The sequence below is a fragment of the Oncorhynchus kisutch genome, linkage group LG2 (genome assembly GCF_002021735.2).
Source record: "Oncorhynchus kisutch isolate 150728-3 linkage group LG2, Okis_V2, whole genome shotgun sequence".
Classification (NCBI taxonomy): Eukaryota; Metazoa; Chordata; class Actinopteri; order Salmoniformes; family Salmonidae; genus Oncorhynchus; species Oncorhynchus kisutch.
This window is the reverse complement of record NC_034175.2, coordinates 49147369-49165471: the sequence shown is the minus strand read 5'-3', so window position 1 is coordinate 49165471 and position 18103 is coordinate 49147369. Positions and strand designations below refer to the sequence as shown.

The window sequence follows — 18103 nt, the reverse complement described above, 5'->3', positions numbered from 1 at the left end:
AATTGCTGTAGCAGTGGCGGGAAGACCTTTGACATGAAATTCAAACCTTTGTTTGATTGCACTACCTGCGGGAGCTCAAATGCTGAAAATGATTTCACCAGGGCCTTAACAACACACAGAGCTGTGATTTTTCTCTGTGGAATGGTCTCGGGAAATGGGCAAAGGACCAACACAAACCGCCAGAACCATGCTGAAAGGTTTGTCCAAAGCAGGAATAGGCAGCAAAGGTGCAACCGGTTCAACTTGGTTCAGTTTACTCGTCCGCTAGCAAGCACAACAGGATTTATATTAAGTCTTGTTTCAGACCAGGCCAGAAGAATTTATGCAAGATACGGTCATACGTCTTGTTGACCCCAAGATGTCCAGCCATACTACCATTGTGAGCCAACCCCAGTATCTCTTGTCAAAGCGTAACTGGAACAGGGGGCCTCCCGGGTGGTGCAGTGGTTAAGGGTGCTGTATTGCAGCGCCAGCTGTGCCACCAGAGACTCTGGGTTCGCGCCCAGGCTCTGTCGCGACCGGTAGGTCTGTGGGGCGACGCACAATTGGCCCAGCGTCGTCCGGGTTAGGGAGGGCTTGGCCAGTAGGGATATCCTTGACTCATCTCTAACCAAGGTTGCCAGGTGCACAGTGTTTCCTCCGACACATTGGTGTGGCTGGCTTCCGGGTTGGATGCGCGCTGTCTTAAGAAGCAGTGTGGCTTGGTTGGGTTGTGTATCGGAGGAAGCATGACTTTCAAACTTCGTCTCTCCCGAGCCAGTTACGGAGTTGTAGTGATGAGACAAGATAGTAGCTACTAAAACAATTGGATACCATGAAATTGGGGAGAAAAAGGGGTAAAAAATAAATAATTTTAAAGCGTAACTGGAACAACAATTTGAGAAACATTGGACCAATCGTCTTGCCCAGAAGTGGCGTGAGAAAGCCATTTCCTTATTAGAACACCAACTCTGTCAAAGTAACACCCACACATTTAATCAAACTCCTTTGGATGTATCTCAGCAAAAAGAGGGGAGAAGGAAACTTATTTTCTCTGTTCAGCAATCAGCTGCTTCCTAGACATCAAGTCCTACAAACTCTCTCACCTTTGAGGTTTCTTTTTTTTTGTTTATTACCCTTTTTTCTCCCCAATTCCGTGGTATCCAATTGGTAGTTACAGTCTTGTCCCATCGCTGCAACTCCGATACGGACTCGAAGGTCCAGAGCTGTGCATCCTCCGAAACACAACCCAGCCAAGCTGTACCGCTACTTGACACAATGCCCACTTAATCCTGAAGCCAGCCACACCAATGTGTTGGAGGAAACACCATACACTTGGTGACCGTGTCAGCGTACACTGCGCCCTGCCTGCCACAGGAGTCACTAGTGTGCGATGGTACAAGAACATCCCTGCCTTGCCAAACCCTCCCCTAACTCGGACGATGCTGGGCCAATTGTGCGCCGCCCCATGGGTCTCCCCATCAAGGCTGGCTGCGACAGAGCCTGGACTCAAACCAGGATCTCTAGTGGCACAGCTAGCACTGCGATGCAGTGCCTTAGACCACTGCGTCACTCGGGAGACCCACCTTTGGGGTTTTCAAGGGAGAGGTCAACTCAGGAGGTTTACCGAAATCAGGATCCCCCATAAACGTCTCAGACAGATCTACCATGGTGGGATTGTTGACATCCTCCTCAACACTAGACTTGTTCCCGGCGACTTTCTTAGACAGCACGTGTAACAGCACACACTGGGAACACTCTAGGGTACTTTTCTGATTACCAATCAGGTTCCTCTACTCTGGGTTCCTTACAAATGACAGGATTTGGCACGACCTTCACTCCAGCCAAATCGTTTCCCAAAAGGAATGAGACCCCTGTCACTGGTAGGCTAGGCCTCACTCCAACGATCAGACTCAAGTTCCACATTATACAAAAGAACTTCCATGCAACCCAACTCCACACCTTGCACTAACACACTGTAACCAGTTTTTGAAGTGTCAGACAAAGGCAATACACCCTTCAAATGAATAACTGTGCTGCCCAGTATCTCGCAGTATCTTCGCCGGCTACTTAACAGCATAACTCTGCAGAAACACAAACCCATCTGAAACAAAGGGTTCATGCACATCCGATCCAAAATGTTGTTTAGGAGATACACCAGTCACAACAGAAACTTAATGGGCAGTAGTGCTCCCACAAGAACAAACTGCTTTTTCTCTCTCTTCTTTTTATGTTTCAACTTAGGACACAGAGACAATGTGCCATTCCCACGGTAGTAATGACAAACTGGCACATACAAAAAAAATTCTGTTTGGCACCGATCCTTATCTTTGGGCACTGTGGAAAAGGACTGAAACCTCGCAGTAGGAGGTGACTTCTCTGGATTGCTCTTTGCGTAGAGATAACTACTGGGTGCTTTGGTCATCTACAAGAACTGCAGCTTTCTCAGGAGTGAGATCCTTGTGCTCATAGATGTAGGTAGCAACCCTTTTCGTGAAGGCAATTTTTTGAACTGCTTGAGAAGTACGAGTGTCTTTAAATGCTGAAAGTCCAAAAAGACAGGCTTGTTTTCTTACGAACTTAACATGGCTTTGTGATTCCGTCTTTTGTAATTTACAGAAGTCTTGTCTGTTGGTCTTGAGAGATGTGGAGGGTTAACACCTTTAGTTGGCTCTCCCTATTTGATTTCTAGACAAACAATCCTTTATCTGATCTTCCCTGTATTCGTTTTGCTCCACTTTTTGGTTTGCTTCTTGTCTCTAAGTTTGGTGTGGGTTTTAATTTGGTTTGCCTGTTCTTAGGCTAATTTAGTGGGCGCTCATGGTGGATGTGTTTTAGGATCCAGTTGTTTCTAGTCTACTTTCAATGGACACCCCTGTTGTCACGCTGTATAATGATAGGAACCTAAAATCAAGTACATCATGAAAACAATGGGGACGAAGCCCAAAAACAAACACGTATATATATATAACACAGGGATGTAACCCAAACAATAGAGCGAGGTGTAAAACCTCTAAATAATACACGGGACGAGAACGGTAATAACAAGTGCACAATAACACGTAGCATGAAAACCGATACAACAGAGCACACGACCAACGGGACAATGATCGACAAGGACAATGGGGAACAGAGGGCACATATATAGACATATTAATCAGGGGGAATGGGAACCAGGTGGACGTAATGAGACAAGACAGTCGCGGTTGGTGGTAATGAATTCTGTTCAGTGACGCATAGAAGGCCGGTGACGTAGACCTCCGGAGCTGGTGAACAGAATGAGCAGCAGTACCAGGGGAAGAGTGTCTTTCAGGACGCCTCTTAGCTTGACCTGGTAAAATCAACTATGTTAGCTACATAGCTAGTAGCTAGCTAATAAACAGATTTCCAGTCCCAAAGAGAGAACTATGAAAATACAAAAACACAATTGCAACAAAAATATATAATGTTATATCACTTGAGAATAATGAAGCAAGTTCTGGTCTAATTTCTGTTTCCTAACCTCAGATACAGAGACCTGTGAAAGCTGAAAAATCCTGTCTGTGGATGAATGTCCCAAAGAAAGTCCTGGAGAGACTGAAGGGTATATCTCCAACGTGTTATATATACTATTGGTTTACTGTTACAATTGGTTGTAGGACTACCAAAATACTGTTAAACGTAACAACACATAGACCTAGAACATGTATGGACAACCTTTGCTCTTAAGAGGTCTAGCTACTGGGTGTGCAGGTTTCTGTTCCAGCCTTGACATTCTGGCTATTATTTGTAATAGACACTATTCATCTAACTATCATCTCTTGTTTTGGAGTAAGATGAATGTTTAAACACACTAACCATTTACATATGCATTCTTTGTATGATATGAAATAGTGTTGATTCTTTGATTTAAGTATAGTGCATGTTTTGGTCATTTAACATTCCTTGTTTGTCTGGTTTATTTGGTTGTCACTTACTCTCATTTTGTCTGATTATAATTGTACAGATTTGCAGCTGATGTCGTTGATCATTGTTAAAGGTGTAACAATCTCTGTATGGCTGACCTAGGATGCAACCCCTGTCCACAACAGCACTTCATACCCACAAAGCAGCGTCCATTATCCTACAAAAACCGTAATCTTGGTTGGGCTAGGATACAGTTAGTTAGTTCTCAGGGCAGGTGACATCACCACACGAAGGCTACTAGGGCTTTGCCTTACTTTGTCTTTCCTTGATTACTCGCATCCTACCTCCTCAACTGTATTGTCTTGTACCTGTATTGGAGGAGAAGGTGCAAGGTCCCTCCACTCAGACCTATCCATGCTCTACCCTTTGGTTACAGTGGATGTGAGATTATTTATGGCATGCCAAATGCAGACATACGAAGAGATTAATATTGAGCTCGTGAACATGTTTAATGCACTTGAACATCATTTCTATACTGAAACCGGATTAGTAAATCTTCACACATTGTTTACAATTTGTTGAGATGTTTTCTCCATTTGAAATGATATTAGAAATAGGAAACACAATCACATATCAGAGATAATTTATGTGTGTGTCACAGTTGGCCTGAGCCACCTGAATTGGGGAGAATGGGCTCGTAGTAATGGCTGGAATGGAAAAAATGGAACGTATCGAACACGTCAAACACATTGTGTCAGTGTGTTTGATACCATTCCATCCATTATTATGAACCATTCTCCCCTCTACAGCCTTTTGTGGTGTGTGGGAATAATCTGCTAACAACTTGAAAGAATTGAAAAGGCTGATACTGGCAAGACCAGTGTGTGGGTTTCTCTTTTTCATTAGACAATTAATGAGGCTAACTATGTTGAAGGATATCCGATTTGACTTCTACAGCTACTGTATATGCCGTCATGAAATAGATTAGTGCAAGCCCTATCCTTGTAATGAAGGTAGGTAGGCCTTAAGGATGACATGCACAGGAGAGAGATATTACTAGCACATGAGTGTGTGCAGAAAGGAATTATTTAAGGTTATTTGATTTAATTTCAAAATACATGTTGCTTGAAATAAAGTTGTAATTTGTTTGCTTCATGTATCATCCTGGTGTAATTCATATGCAGTTCTACATTATCACCACAAGTTGCCTTCCGACTGGTGCATCGATCAGTTAAAAACAGTCTATAAAATGATGACAGATAAGGCACTTTGAATGCAATTTATTGTGGCATAAATGTTTACAAAAGAGTGGTACAATGTGTCACATAGCGCTTTCAAAATGTCTATCTGTCCATGGCTGTGGAAAGATGTTTCGGGGTGGGGGTGCTGACATTTTTCCTAGATTTTTTGTCTGCTGACAAGTACTTTGCTTCGCTCCACTTCTACAGGAGTAATAAAGGCCTAGTGCATTAATTGTTTATTTCTTTATTGATCAGAGGACAGCACCCCTATTCCCCACGAATTTGTATCTGTCTAAAGTGTGGATCGTTAGGCGCTTTAGTTTAATGCTGTTCACAGACAGTATATACAATGGACAGATACACAACTGGAACACAATAAAACCTCCCTTAACAGGATTACATTATGTACAATAAATGGTATTTAAAGATTACAATTTGTAAAATTGGCAATATTCAAACAGGGCACAAAAGTTTAGAAAAAGGTTATTGTTCAAAGTTCCACTATGATAGGCTGTTCATGCAGGAAGTAAAGCCAGGTTGTGTACCTCAAAATGGTACAGAAACCAAACCACTGTAGGCTATTGATATTTTTTTTGTTCATTCGGCTACTTAAATTGAATTAAATGCTAAATACAAACGCCTATAGGCAAGTTTACCTCTTGGTATCTTCACTGGTATTTTGTCAAGATTAATTCCAGATGAATTCTTCTTCTGTTCAAGCAAACCTCACCTACTGTTTTGTAAGCACCATTGACCTGCTCTGCTCAGTTCTGCTCCTGTCATAAAATAATTAGTTTTACAGAGCCGGCAAAGCTGAAACTCAAGGTGTGCTGTGTCAAATTGCATCCCTTCAGCATGAATCCATAATCTACCCTGAAAAAGCTCTGCTAAGAGATTACCTCTGCAATTTGTCATGCTTGGATTCAGCCGCACAAATGACTTGTCAAAGCGTCTGTAAAAACTGAAAGAGTAGGGCCAGGACAAGGTAATGATTCATACGACTCAATAGATGGCTTTGCCTTTTGCAAGCAACAGAAGAACAAAATTACAGTGCTACCCTTGCACAATGATAATCAGAAACATTACTTTCTGTGACCATTTCACACGAACCCAACCCACTTTTCTTTTTACAATACCATTCACATAATATGATGAATGCTGTACATTATAAACAGTCTTTTAATGTAGAAAAATAAAGCAAGCAGAGTGACACTGGATTGACTGAATCTCAATGTACAAACACAGTAAAAATGATAACCATTAACAAACTACCCCCATCCTAACAGAAAACTCCAGAAGTTATGCTTTGTTATATGTTTCATGTGCATGAGATGAATCTGGGTATTCACACTGAAGATACAGATGAATCTGGGTATTCACACTGAAGATACAGATGAATCTGGGTATTCACACTGAAGATACAGATGAATCTGGGTATTCACACTGAAGATACAGATGAATCTGGGTATTCACACTGAAGATACAGATGAATCTGGGTATTCACACTGAAGATACAGATGAATCTGGGTATTCACACTGAAGATACAGATGAATCTGGGTATTCACACTGAAGATACAGATGAATCTGGGTATTCACACTGAAGATACAGATGAATCTGGGTATTCACACTGAAGATACATTCCAATTCCAATGTGTTGATTTGTTTTTCATGGTTCACCCAGGATCAATATATTTAGATTCCTGATGCGTCCTCCTGAATACAAAACTAGGATTTTGGTGCTGATTATTTCCACAAATAATGTTTGTTTTTTTAAAGATTTTACAGGTTTGGAGTTGGCTGAACCATGTATTTATTTCACATTCAATTCAGGAATATTCTAGTGTCTAAAATTAATTATTATTTATAAAGTACAAACAAAGGCAAAAAATGTAGGAAGAAATGCATTTACTGTACCGTGACATTACATATGACATAATATCTAACAGAAAGAAAAGAAGCTTTCGTTGCATGATGGTGTTGCTTCCTAATCTAGGCGGGCGGGGGGGGAGGGGTGCTCTGTGATGAAATGCATTTATAGTAAGCATGTTACAACATTCGCAAGAGGCTTTTACAACCACTTAGGGCTCTCAGTCCTCTGTACAGATGAGTGGTGTGGCTGGCAGAATCAAATGTATTTCTTAGCCATTTACAGCTTAATGAAACCCAGAGGACTAATTGAACTAATATGTCTTATGGGTCGTAATAGCTTCCAACAGGCTGTTCACTCGCCTGTCTCAAAAGAAGATGAGCAGAGCACCACAAAGCATGGTGAGTTTAAAAAAGGCCTTTTTCTTAAATAGCTGCCGACATTGTAATAGGCCTGGTAAGCTAAAGGAATACACATTATATATTTTTTTATTTTTTTATGTGCTGCAGTATATGATACAAATACGTTAATCTATATTGGTTTCATATTATGCATAACAATTTTCTTATCAAATCAATAGAAATATCATAGTAAAATCTACACATGCTGTAGGCTCCATGTACAGTAATTATATCAAAAGAAAAATAATCAATATGTAATACAATATGGTACTACTTTATCCTATCATAAACAGAATATAAAGTATCTATGCCTGTGATGTTGGAAGATTGATCCCAAGTTCTACATAAACCTACTAACGAAATGTTAATGTAATCGTATACACTACCGTTCAAAAGTTTGAGGTCACTTAGAAATGTCCTTGTTTTTGAAAGAAAAGCAAATGTTTTGCCCATTAAAATAACATCAAATTGATCAGAAATACAGTGTAGACATTGTTAATCTTGTAAATGACTATTGTAGCTGGAAACGGCAGATTTTTTATGGAATATCTACATAGGCGTACAGAGGCCCATTATCAGCAACCATCACTCCTGGGTTCCAATGGCACGTTGTGTTAGCTAATCCAAGTTTATCATTTTAAAAGGCTAATTGATCATTAGAAAACCCTTTTGCAATTATGTTAGCACAGCTGAAAACTGGTGTCCTGATCAAAGAAGCAATCAAACTGGCCTTTAGACTAGTCGAGTATCTGGAGCATCAGCATTTGTGGGTTTGATTACAGGCTCAAAATGGCCAGAATCAAATAACTTTCTTCTGAAACTCGTCAGTTTATTCTTGTTCTGAGAAATAAAGGCTATTCCATGCGAGAAATTGCCAAGAAACTGAAGATCTCGTACAACGTTAAACTGGCTCTAACCAGAATGGGAAAAGGAGTGGGAGGCCCCGGTGCACAACTGAGCAAGAGGACAAGTACATTAGAGCATAGAGTTTGAGAAACAGACGCCTCACAAGTCCTCAACTGGCAGCTTCATTAAATAGTACCCGCAAAACACCAGTCTCAATGTCAACAGTGAAGAGGCGACTCCGGGATGCTGGCCAAGGCAGAGTTGCAAAGAAAAAGCCATATCTCAGACTGGCCAATAAAAATAAAAGATTAAGATGGGCAAAAGAACACAGACACTGGACAGAGGAACTCTTGTCTAGAATGATCAATTAGCCTTATCAATTGGCCTCTGTACACCTATGTAGAAAATTCATTAAAAAATCAGCCGTTTCCAGCTACAATAGTAATTTACAACATTAACAATGCCTACACTGTGTTTCTGATCAATTTGATGTTCTTTTCATGGCCCCAGAAAACGTGCCTTTATTATTATATATTTTTTTAAACAAGGACATTTCTAAGTGACCCCAAACGTTTGAACGGTAATGTATGTACTGAATGTATGTACAGTAGTACACTCACCATAAATATGTGTATGCCGGAGATTACAAATGTATCTATTCCAACAAGATTTACTGGGGTGAATTTAATCTCAGATAATTGCCATTAACCCATTAACCATATGTAGTGTGTACTGACAACTTTTTCCAGTATTCAGACATGAATCTGTTTTCTTCAGTAGTTATATGGGATCCATATTCCACCACCACCTAGCAACAGTCCAAATCTTTAGAGCGTAACAAAAGTAGCTCAAATCTCAGATATCAAAATGTAACGAAATACAGAAAATACCCAAGACACTTGAAATGGAAGATGAATCCGAGTTGATGAGTTATACTGATTATGGATGTTTAACCTAAGCACTGAGATCTAGAAAATAACATAATCTGATCTCATATGATCTACTGAGCAGGGCCCGGTTTCCTGATAGCGATGGAATTTAGGCGTGTTTTAACAATGTATCTTTCCCAAAGATGTAACATGAGTTTCCCAAAACACCACACAGAGAGAACACTCGCTAAGAACGTCGTTTGATCATGTGTTGATACTGATAGGATTGAAAGAAAGGGAACTTTCCTCAACATTATAATTATTTCACAATACTGACGACAGATCAGCTCCTAGAGTGATATTACCATGGCCGCAGGAAGTTGTTTTGGGGTGGGGGCGCTGAATTTTTTTGTCGACGGGCGAGTTGGGGGGCTTTTCCCCGCTCTGCAGATGAGTATTTTTCTCTGCTCATACAGGGGTAATAAAGGTCTAGTGCACCAATTTGGTTTATTGTGATTTATCAGGGGGTGATGCAGCACCCTCAGCACCCTTACTTCCCGCGGCTACAGATATTACCACCGCAAATATATATATAATAATAATATATATTACCGCAAATATTGAGGCGCCTTAGTCTAATGCTTACCCACTAAATCAAAGATTTGGCACATCATTAAGCACGTTAGGCTACACATCATGAAATATATTGAGACAAATTACAAACAGTAGCCTACAAGTAGCAAAATAGAACTCAATTGATTGATGGTATGTATTTCAATAGGACTGAAATAGGCCTACATCCTACTGTTTATATTTGAATGCAGTCATCTCTGTTTTCATTTGAAGCATATTTTTATACGTTGCTTGTTTGTATCAATTACAAAGACATTGGCACCTTTGCATTTGTAGTCAACATTGTTCTGAGGTTATCATCGGACACAGAGAGACGGATAAACCATGTGATGTTTAGCGGAGATCTTCTGTACATAAAGGACAGATCTAACGACGCACTGCTGTTCTACGAGTGGTCTGAAGCATGCGTTAGATTACAAGCGCTTTCAAGTGCAATGTTAATAACGAGATTTAACGAGGCTCCTACAAAGGTTCCTACGATGAACTTAGCCTTAAGATGCTTTTGGGAAACCGGGCCCAGGGAAATCTACAATGTCTTAACTGACTCCAATGCCAGGGTTCTGGAGGCTACCTTGACTTCCTTGTCTTGACTTCCTCTTGAGCTGATTGGACATTCAGACACTAACCCTATGGTTTGATTGGCTAACCATTGTTAGTGAAGACATACGAGGCTTTGGGTTAATAACAAATGACTATGTCAGAAGTCTGTGACTTCTCTTCCCAGTATTCAAACCCCAAACAAGAAGGTTGAATAGTGTAAAAGAGTTAGTGTTATGTTTCACCACGTTATCCCTGGAACCACAACTGACGAATGAATCCTCATCCTTTCAGTTCCGCGGTGGGATAATATTGAGAGAAGTTGGGAGAGGCAAAGAAAGATGAAAAGGTGGATAACAAGTGAGCGGGAGAAGAAGGAGTGGAAGCAAGAGGATGTGAGAGAGAAGACAGGGTGAAAATGGATTGGTGGATGGGAGATTGGGGGACGTATGGGCCAAAGTGGTCATGTTTACTACAATTCCCACAAAGCACTGTCCATCACTGATCTCCCGTTCATCAATCCATTTTCATTCTGTCTTCTCTCTCACATCCTCTTGCTTCAGATGTCATGGGTCATGCCCGTAGGCCAATGCTTGGCAGAGTCTCTGTACAGGTCAGTGGGCAGTCTGATGCCCGCTGAATAGGGAGTGACAGTTGGGCTAGGATGGGTTATTTTGAAGCTACTCAGATTTATGGCAGTACAGGTCTTTAAGTGCTTTCAGTTCCTCTATGAGGGTTTTGTTCTGGTTTTCCAGCACGGCCACGCGGTTCTCAAGACACTTGACATACTCCTTCTTCTTCCTGCGACACTCGCGGGCCGCCTCTCTGTGACACAACAAGAACCAAGACACAGTTAGGGAAACCTCTGGCTATTGGCTCAGCTAGCATGGGATGGTACACATCATCTTCTCTAGAGCAGCTTCTAGTTTTGTGCCAAAAACTCTTGAAGTTTTTCTTCATTTGTATTTGTAAATATGTGTATATATAGCCTGTGGCTGCATAGAATTCTTCCACTCCTTTATGCTGTACATGGTTTGTGTTGTATGTTATCGGTCTTGTATCTAGCAATCCGTCACCACACATGACGTTATTGGAATTGAATGAATTGATGGTCTTGGTTACACTTTACTTAATGCAAGCAGGTATAATGTTTGATTACTTGTAGCATGTATAAGCCCTACAATGGCTTATTATAAGGTTTACAGGTCTCCAAAGGGAACCCCACTCTGTCCTTACCTGTTCTTCATGAGTCTGACCTCTCTCTTGCGGGTAACTTCTACCTCTGGGCCCCCCTGGCCAGACAGGGCAGGGGAGGAGGCCATGACCACCCCAGGGGCGATGGTGCTAGTGGGGGCCGTGCGGATCTGGTAGGCCTGCACATCTCCTGACGCAGCTGGGGAACAATGGAAACGATCCAAACGATCTCAAACACTCCGATTGACTGTGCGTTTTTATCCATATCAAGAGGTAAGGCACTACCACTCACCTTGCACTACCACCTGGTTGCTTGGCACCAGGATCTGCTGGCCGTCCGAGGTCTGAGCGTACTGCAGGATGGTGGTGCCCTGCTGGGCGGCCGCAGCATTGGTCATAGTCAGGGTCTGGAGTCCCTGGATCCCGTCTGTTCCGTTATTGGCCAGCTGGATTGCCCCGCCCTGGGTGATGGCGACTGGGAGAGGAGAGGGAAGGAGAGAGCAAGAGAGAGAGAGACAAAGAGAGACAGAGAATGAGGGCAGACAAAGAGAGAGCGAGAGAAGGAAAATAATAAGGTTGTAACATTAGCAACTAAACATCTTGCTTAAAATACCCTCTTAAATTACCTCTGTCAGTGACTGAAAAAATAACTTTTGCTGCTCCGATGACCATGACATTGTTGAGTAAAAGAACAAAGGGTCAAACGTGACGTACTGTACTGGCCACTGCTGGTCTGGTAGATGGGGCATGATGTGGGCATGGTAACCGTGGTGATGGCGGGCGCTGTGTCCTCCTCCGATTTCTCTTCCTCGATCCTGGGAACCCCTGGGGTGTCACCTGATGACAGGTCATTCAGGATCTTCCTGTTAGGGTTAGAGGGCAGGATGTCAGATAAACACCAAGAAACACCTAGAGTAATCACAGCACTGCATTATCACACACACCAAAGTGTACCTATATGAGGGGCGTCGTGAGAGGATCTCTCTGCGTTTCTGAGAGTCAGTCACACTGTCCACTGACTCTTGAGAGTCTTCACTCTCTGCTAGGGTGGAGATCTGGAAAAGTCCAATCAGGTGTGTTAGTGCTGGGCAGGAACAAATACTTACATACACTGTATTTCTTCAACACCAGGGTTGGTGATCATAATTGGTTTATTATGACCAGGTCTGGTTGGGGTCACAGTGAATTCTTCTAGTGCTAAGTTGTTGTTTCTAAGCTAGGATTTTGTTAAAGTTTTTTATCTTGATGACAAAGCTCTATAAATAAAGGTTAGATGAGAAGGTCTACTCACCTGAACAGTCTGGACCTGTGGTGACTGTATGACAGAGGGCTGAGCGGCCTGGATGACGCCGTGAACCTGGACCGTCTGGCCATTGGGCAGCTGCACCAGGGTGACCGTAGGACCGCTGGATGTGGCGTGACCTGCTGCCATGGAAACCTGCAAAGCATAAACATAATCCTGCTGTCCAGGGGACACACACCTATAACTAGAACCCCTGAGTTCTCCTGGTCTGGAAAAACTTGAGGTTTTCTGGGTCCTACTACTTATGTTTATAAAAACACCTGTTTGCTACATTTGTTTGTCTCTGTATGTATACATATTTACTGCATTGGTGTGCATATGAGAATGAAGCGGTAGCGTGAATCATGTCAGTATGTACAGTATATTTTGTGACATTCTACTGTCTCCTGCTTGCATCAGCCTGTTCTGCTGTAACTGAAGTTTTGAGGGGGGGGGGGACCATTTCCATGTCTTCCTATTTCTTGTACAACAGGGTCATGCTGACTACCGTCTCCCAGTGAGTCATACTGTATATATCTGCTGGGTGTGTGAAGTGGCAGATCATTCCCTATCAGTCAGTGAGTATTCAAACCCTGTGAGGGACTGGGTCCAGTCATAGATGAGTCAGTGGGGTAGTGAGTGGAAGTTGTAATGTGCAAGTGTGTGGTAGGGAGGCAGAGTAGGCTTACCTGTGAATGGTAGTAGTAATGTTATACTGTACTAGTGTGTGGTAGGTTGATGGGCCGGCTACTTACCTGTGCCAGGGTGGCTATCTGTGCCTGGGAGATCTGTTGGCTGTCTATCTCTGACACTGCCGTGTCTCCTCCCTGATGAACCTCTGCTCCCGACTCCATGGTCATCGACTTAGCTGTAGGGGAAAAGGGAGAGAAGGACATTAGGGTTAGAGAGGGCTTAGATGGGACTTTCTGATACATTTTATGGATGTCTTGTTATGATCATTAAGGAGAAAATCTCAATAATGCTGATGATCATTTCAGCTGGTTTGACCTGGTTTTTGTTGAGAGATATGGTAGTATTGTGCTTAGTAGTACTTTCTACTGGTACTTATTTTTGAAGGCACCAACTGGTATTTGGGGCGACAGGTAGCCTAGTGATTAGAGCGTTAGGCCAGTAACCGAAAGGTTGCTAGATTGAATCCCCGAGCTGACAAGGTAAAAATCTGTCGTTCTGCCCCCGAACAAGGCAGTTAACCCACTGTTCCCCTGAACAAGGCAGTTAACCCACTGTTCCCCTGAACAAGGCAGTTAACCCACTGTTCCCCTGAACAAGGCAGTTAACCCACTGTTCCCCTGAACAAGGCAGTTAACCCACTGTTCCCCTGAACAAGGCAGTTAACTCACTGTTCCCCGGTAGGCCATCATTGTAAATAAGACTTTGTTCTTAACTGACTTGCCTGGTTAAATAAAGGTAAAAAATGTTGCTATTATCATGCTAATTACCGTGTAATAGCAGATTGTGAGCAATGCATGTAATTAATCTACCTTCACACCTCACTGAAAGGAAATCAGTGGAAAGCCTGTCTCTAGAATCAACCCTGTTAGGCAAGTGTTTCTGCAAACTGCCCACAGCCGTCCTTCCAGCTTTAATGAACAGAGTATTTAATAACTGAAACAGATGTGGATTATGTGACTGTTTGTAACTGACCCAGTTGTATATGTCTTGTGTCACTTAAAAGTGACTGGCAACATGATAGCTTGTACCTCTCTCAGAAGTCAAGCGGGGCGAAGCCGCTTCTCACGGATGTAACTGAGAGGTCCAATGTAAGTGGATAAGTTCTATTCCTAAGCTTTATCATACTCTTCTAAAGGTACATACGAGAGTTGGGGCTACCCTTTGACAATGTGATTTTTGGGCTGGAAATCTTTTTAGGAATGTCCTGAGACAACCTTGGAAAACATTTGGCATTACTATAAAGAACAAATGATTCCGTTCTGGCTGAGGAATAGCTTGGAGACTGGCGTAGCGGAGTAAGGAAGTGACCCATTCCTAGGTTATAAACACACACACACACACACTAACAAGCATTTCCCTACACCTGCAATAACATCTGCTAAATATGTGTTTGCGACCAATAAAATGTGATTTGACACAAACACACACCACTATCCCCTGGAGAGGTCATTATTCTCATTGTCTAGGAATGCGTCACTTTCCTCCTTGTGGGTATAGGGCCTAGCAGCTAGCGTGTGTTTGGTTTGGGCAGCTGACATTTCCCTCTGGTCCTCTGGGACACCTTGTTCAGCAGAAGGCCTGTACATCCACCTAATGGCTGCCAAACACAGCATGGCTGCACCTGAAATGACATCCTATACCCTATATCAGGAGTCCCCAATAACATTCAGTCGTGGGCTGATCTTTCCTTGTGCGGATGGTCGGAGGGCCGGAACATAGTTCTAAATCATTTGTACAGTGCAAACAGACCACAAGAATCTCAAACAATATTAGACAAAAACAGAATCATTTTAAACCTTAATTACAGTGGAATACAATCACATATGCCTCGCTATTTATGCGTGGGAATACTTGGGAACAGATTTACTAAATAAAAATAATTTTGAGCTAATTCCTTAGTGATTTTTCAGTCTTTTATGTCCATCAAAAAAACCTTTTGACCAGAGACCCATAGAGCGCTGGTCAAAAGTAGTGCACTATTTACGGGAGTGTGCTGGCATCTGGTCAAAAGTAATGCACTATAAAGGGGATAGGGTGCCATTTTGGACTCATGCCATTTTCTTCCTTCTCTAGACCTTTAAGCTTAAATATTCTCCGATAGCTGTTGCTTAACTCCACAGAGTCCGACCAACTCAGACTTGGCAAACATGTGCCAGAAACCCATTACCAACATGTCATGCAATGGCTTTATCCGCTAGAGGCCTTTCCCAGATTCCCAAAAACACTTCCGCCTCGTACTCCTCTGTCTTGTCTTGTCAATATGCCATGTCTCTAGACTAGCCAGAGAAATGTTTCACCTAACAGGGATAGCTAGGACAGAACACACACATGGGACAGTGCTCTCAGGCAGTCTGTAGCCATAGGCACATATGTGTTATGACTTGCCTGGCCTGCCAGTGCCACCCCAACGGCGCTAGCTCTGTCTGTCAGAGAATACAATGTTGGCAATTCCCCTACTACCAGTGACCATCGGCTGGCTGCTAAACATGGTAGTCTGGTTGTGGAGGGGAGGGAGGGCCAGCAGCCACAAACCCTCCCTCAGTGGAAAAGCAGGGTCATGAAAGAGGTGCCTGTTGCAGACAAAGGGAGAGAAACAGCTTCATTCTACCCTGCTAGTCAACTCTTTTTTCTTGCCCTTTTTATTTTCTTGAACCTTTTCAGAACCATAGAGAAAGAGCATGACAGAAGAACATTTGTGGAATAAAGCTATCAACTATGAGTGTATCCTATTGATTTTGACAATGTAATTACAAAAAAAAAGAAGTTTTTACTAAATAGCAATGCAACAGTAATAGTGTGTAGAATGATTAATCATTATTCAAGTCCCATTCAAAAGAAGGCAGAAATGAAAGCATCGTGAGCTCACACACTGCATCACAGTCGGTCACAGTGCATAACGTCTCTGTTGAATCTTACAGAGTTCGCCCTCTTCAAAAGTCCTTGGGTGTGTTCGAGCGGTAAGTAACCGACTGTCGACAATAGTCGAGGGAGAGGGAGACAGCTGAAAGTCGGACACTAATGTGGTTTTCCACAGCAAGGACCAGTACAACATGGCAGTATATAAAAAAGATTTCTCTAACCACCATATCACACATTTTCAAACTGTAAATATGTGTTTACATTCAATTGTACATATCGACTTTATATCTGCTCAGTGACAAGACAGAGAGCCACATGGAGAGCAGCGACGCCCTCTTTGTGTCATACCATTCATAAATAGCTTACCATTGGTTTTACATTTAGTTCGCGACAATTTTTGTGAACTTTTGAGAGCGATATATAACATTATATAATGCTGTATAATAAGTGAATATCCAAAATAGGCTGACCAAAAACTCATAGTGGCCTAATGCGTTTGAGGATGTTTTGGCTAGACTACACTTACATAACTTTATTTTGGCACAAAAAAAAACCGACTAGAAGCAAATAGACTAGCATTACGTGATGGGTCATATTATTATAGCGAACCAGGCATATGGATACATAATTCCAAATTAGGGCACTTGTCTAAATTGACGATTTCTTATTATAGACTAGGACAGCAAAGCAACAACCCTTCTCCCAAAGAGTTGGTTTGACAAGTGGACTAGGCCTACCCCTATAAATAAAATCGACATTTCTCATAATTTCTTATTCTGGTTTAAGAAAGCCAATACATAATTTTGCACTTTAAGAATTTAAATTCAATAATACCCAACACATGTTTCGTACGAACAATTATTTAGCAGTTGAGTTTGGCTTATAGGACCACTACATTTTTTAGGCTACATAAAATCTAAGACCGACCCTTTGCCTTTCTACTCTACAGGCGAGGGATAGGCTGCTGCGCAAGAAGACCCACAGCGCGCGAGTAGAGTAGCTTTCAATAGGCTATAGAAAGCAGAAAGTCTCATTTTTGATCACAGTGCGCATTTGCTTGGAATGTCGCATCACGGACTATGCTGTCCAAACAAGCAATGTTCTCGATCCTGACTGGCGAGCTAGCATACTCCTCATTCCCTGCCTTTTTCTACTAGCCGCAGCAGCCTCCCCTCCCTCCATGCCTGCATGACTGCCTGAAACAAGCCCGCCGCCATGATCTCTTTGTTCATCCGATATGAACCGGACCAGAATACAGTTTATGTGGGACGCGCCTTGTCTCTCTTCCCCTGGACACTAGTCCTCTCTTACCGAAACAGACTCCCTCGGTCACTCCCGGGCCCTCGGAGCTCCACTTTTATTCAGGCCGACACGTAAGAGACCGCGTCAGGCTACACCTCCGTCGCGTCACTGAGAACAACAACACCGAGAACGAGAGGGACGAAAATCAAATCGTCAGCGGCACCATCGAGAACGAACGAATGATGGGCGGAACAAGCCGAACAACTGACGGAGTAGACCGAAGTCATCTCGAAAATGGGCGGAAAGGAACGAACGTTTAGGCGAGACATAAATGGTCATAATTCTGTTACAAAGTAGCAGCATATTTTGATACATTTAGCGAGGTTACTTTGTAGCGACTAGTTGGTACGTGCCAACCACGTGAAGTGCAATGTTACAATGTGGCAACCTGTGCTGTGTGTGTCCCCCAAGGTTATTATAGTAAATGTAGTAAAAATATGAAATAAAATAATTAACAAACCGCTAAATGTATCAAAAACTAAAATATACTTACACTATTTTACTGTATTTGAC

At 42.4% G+C, this 18103-nt stretch overlaps 1 protein-coding gene across 2 annotated transcripts; it reads right to left on the bottom strand.

Moving 5' to 3' along the window:
- Positions 1 to 5129: 5129 nt before the first annotated feature.
- On the bottom strand, positions 5130 to 17739 carry LOC109867685 (cyclic AMP-responsive element-binding protein 1). 2 transcript variants are annotated; one of them, XM_020456944.2, is made up of 8 exons: positions 17600 to 17739; positions 13492 to 13604; positions 12746 to 12916; positions 12409 to 12509; positions 12169 to 12317; positions 11747 to 11929; positions 11497 to 11653; positions 5130 to 11085 (listed from the first exon to the last, which is right to left on the bottom strand). In XM_020456944.2, the coding sequence occupies exons 2-8, from the start codon at positions 13594 to 13596 to the stop codon at positions 10941 to 10943; spliced, it is 1011 nt and encodes a 336-aa protein (XP_020312533.1). In that variant the 5' UTR covers positions 13597 to 13604; positions 17600 to 17739; the 3' UTR covers positions 5130 to 10940. The 2 variants fall into 2 exon arrangements, with proteins under 2 accessions (XP_020312533.1, XP_020312539.1); XM_020456950.2 differs by having other exon boundaries at positions 12746 to 12892; positions 17600 to 17737.
- Between the last annotated feature and the right edge of the window lie 364 nt (positions 17740 to 18103).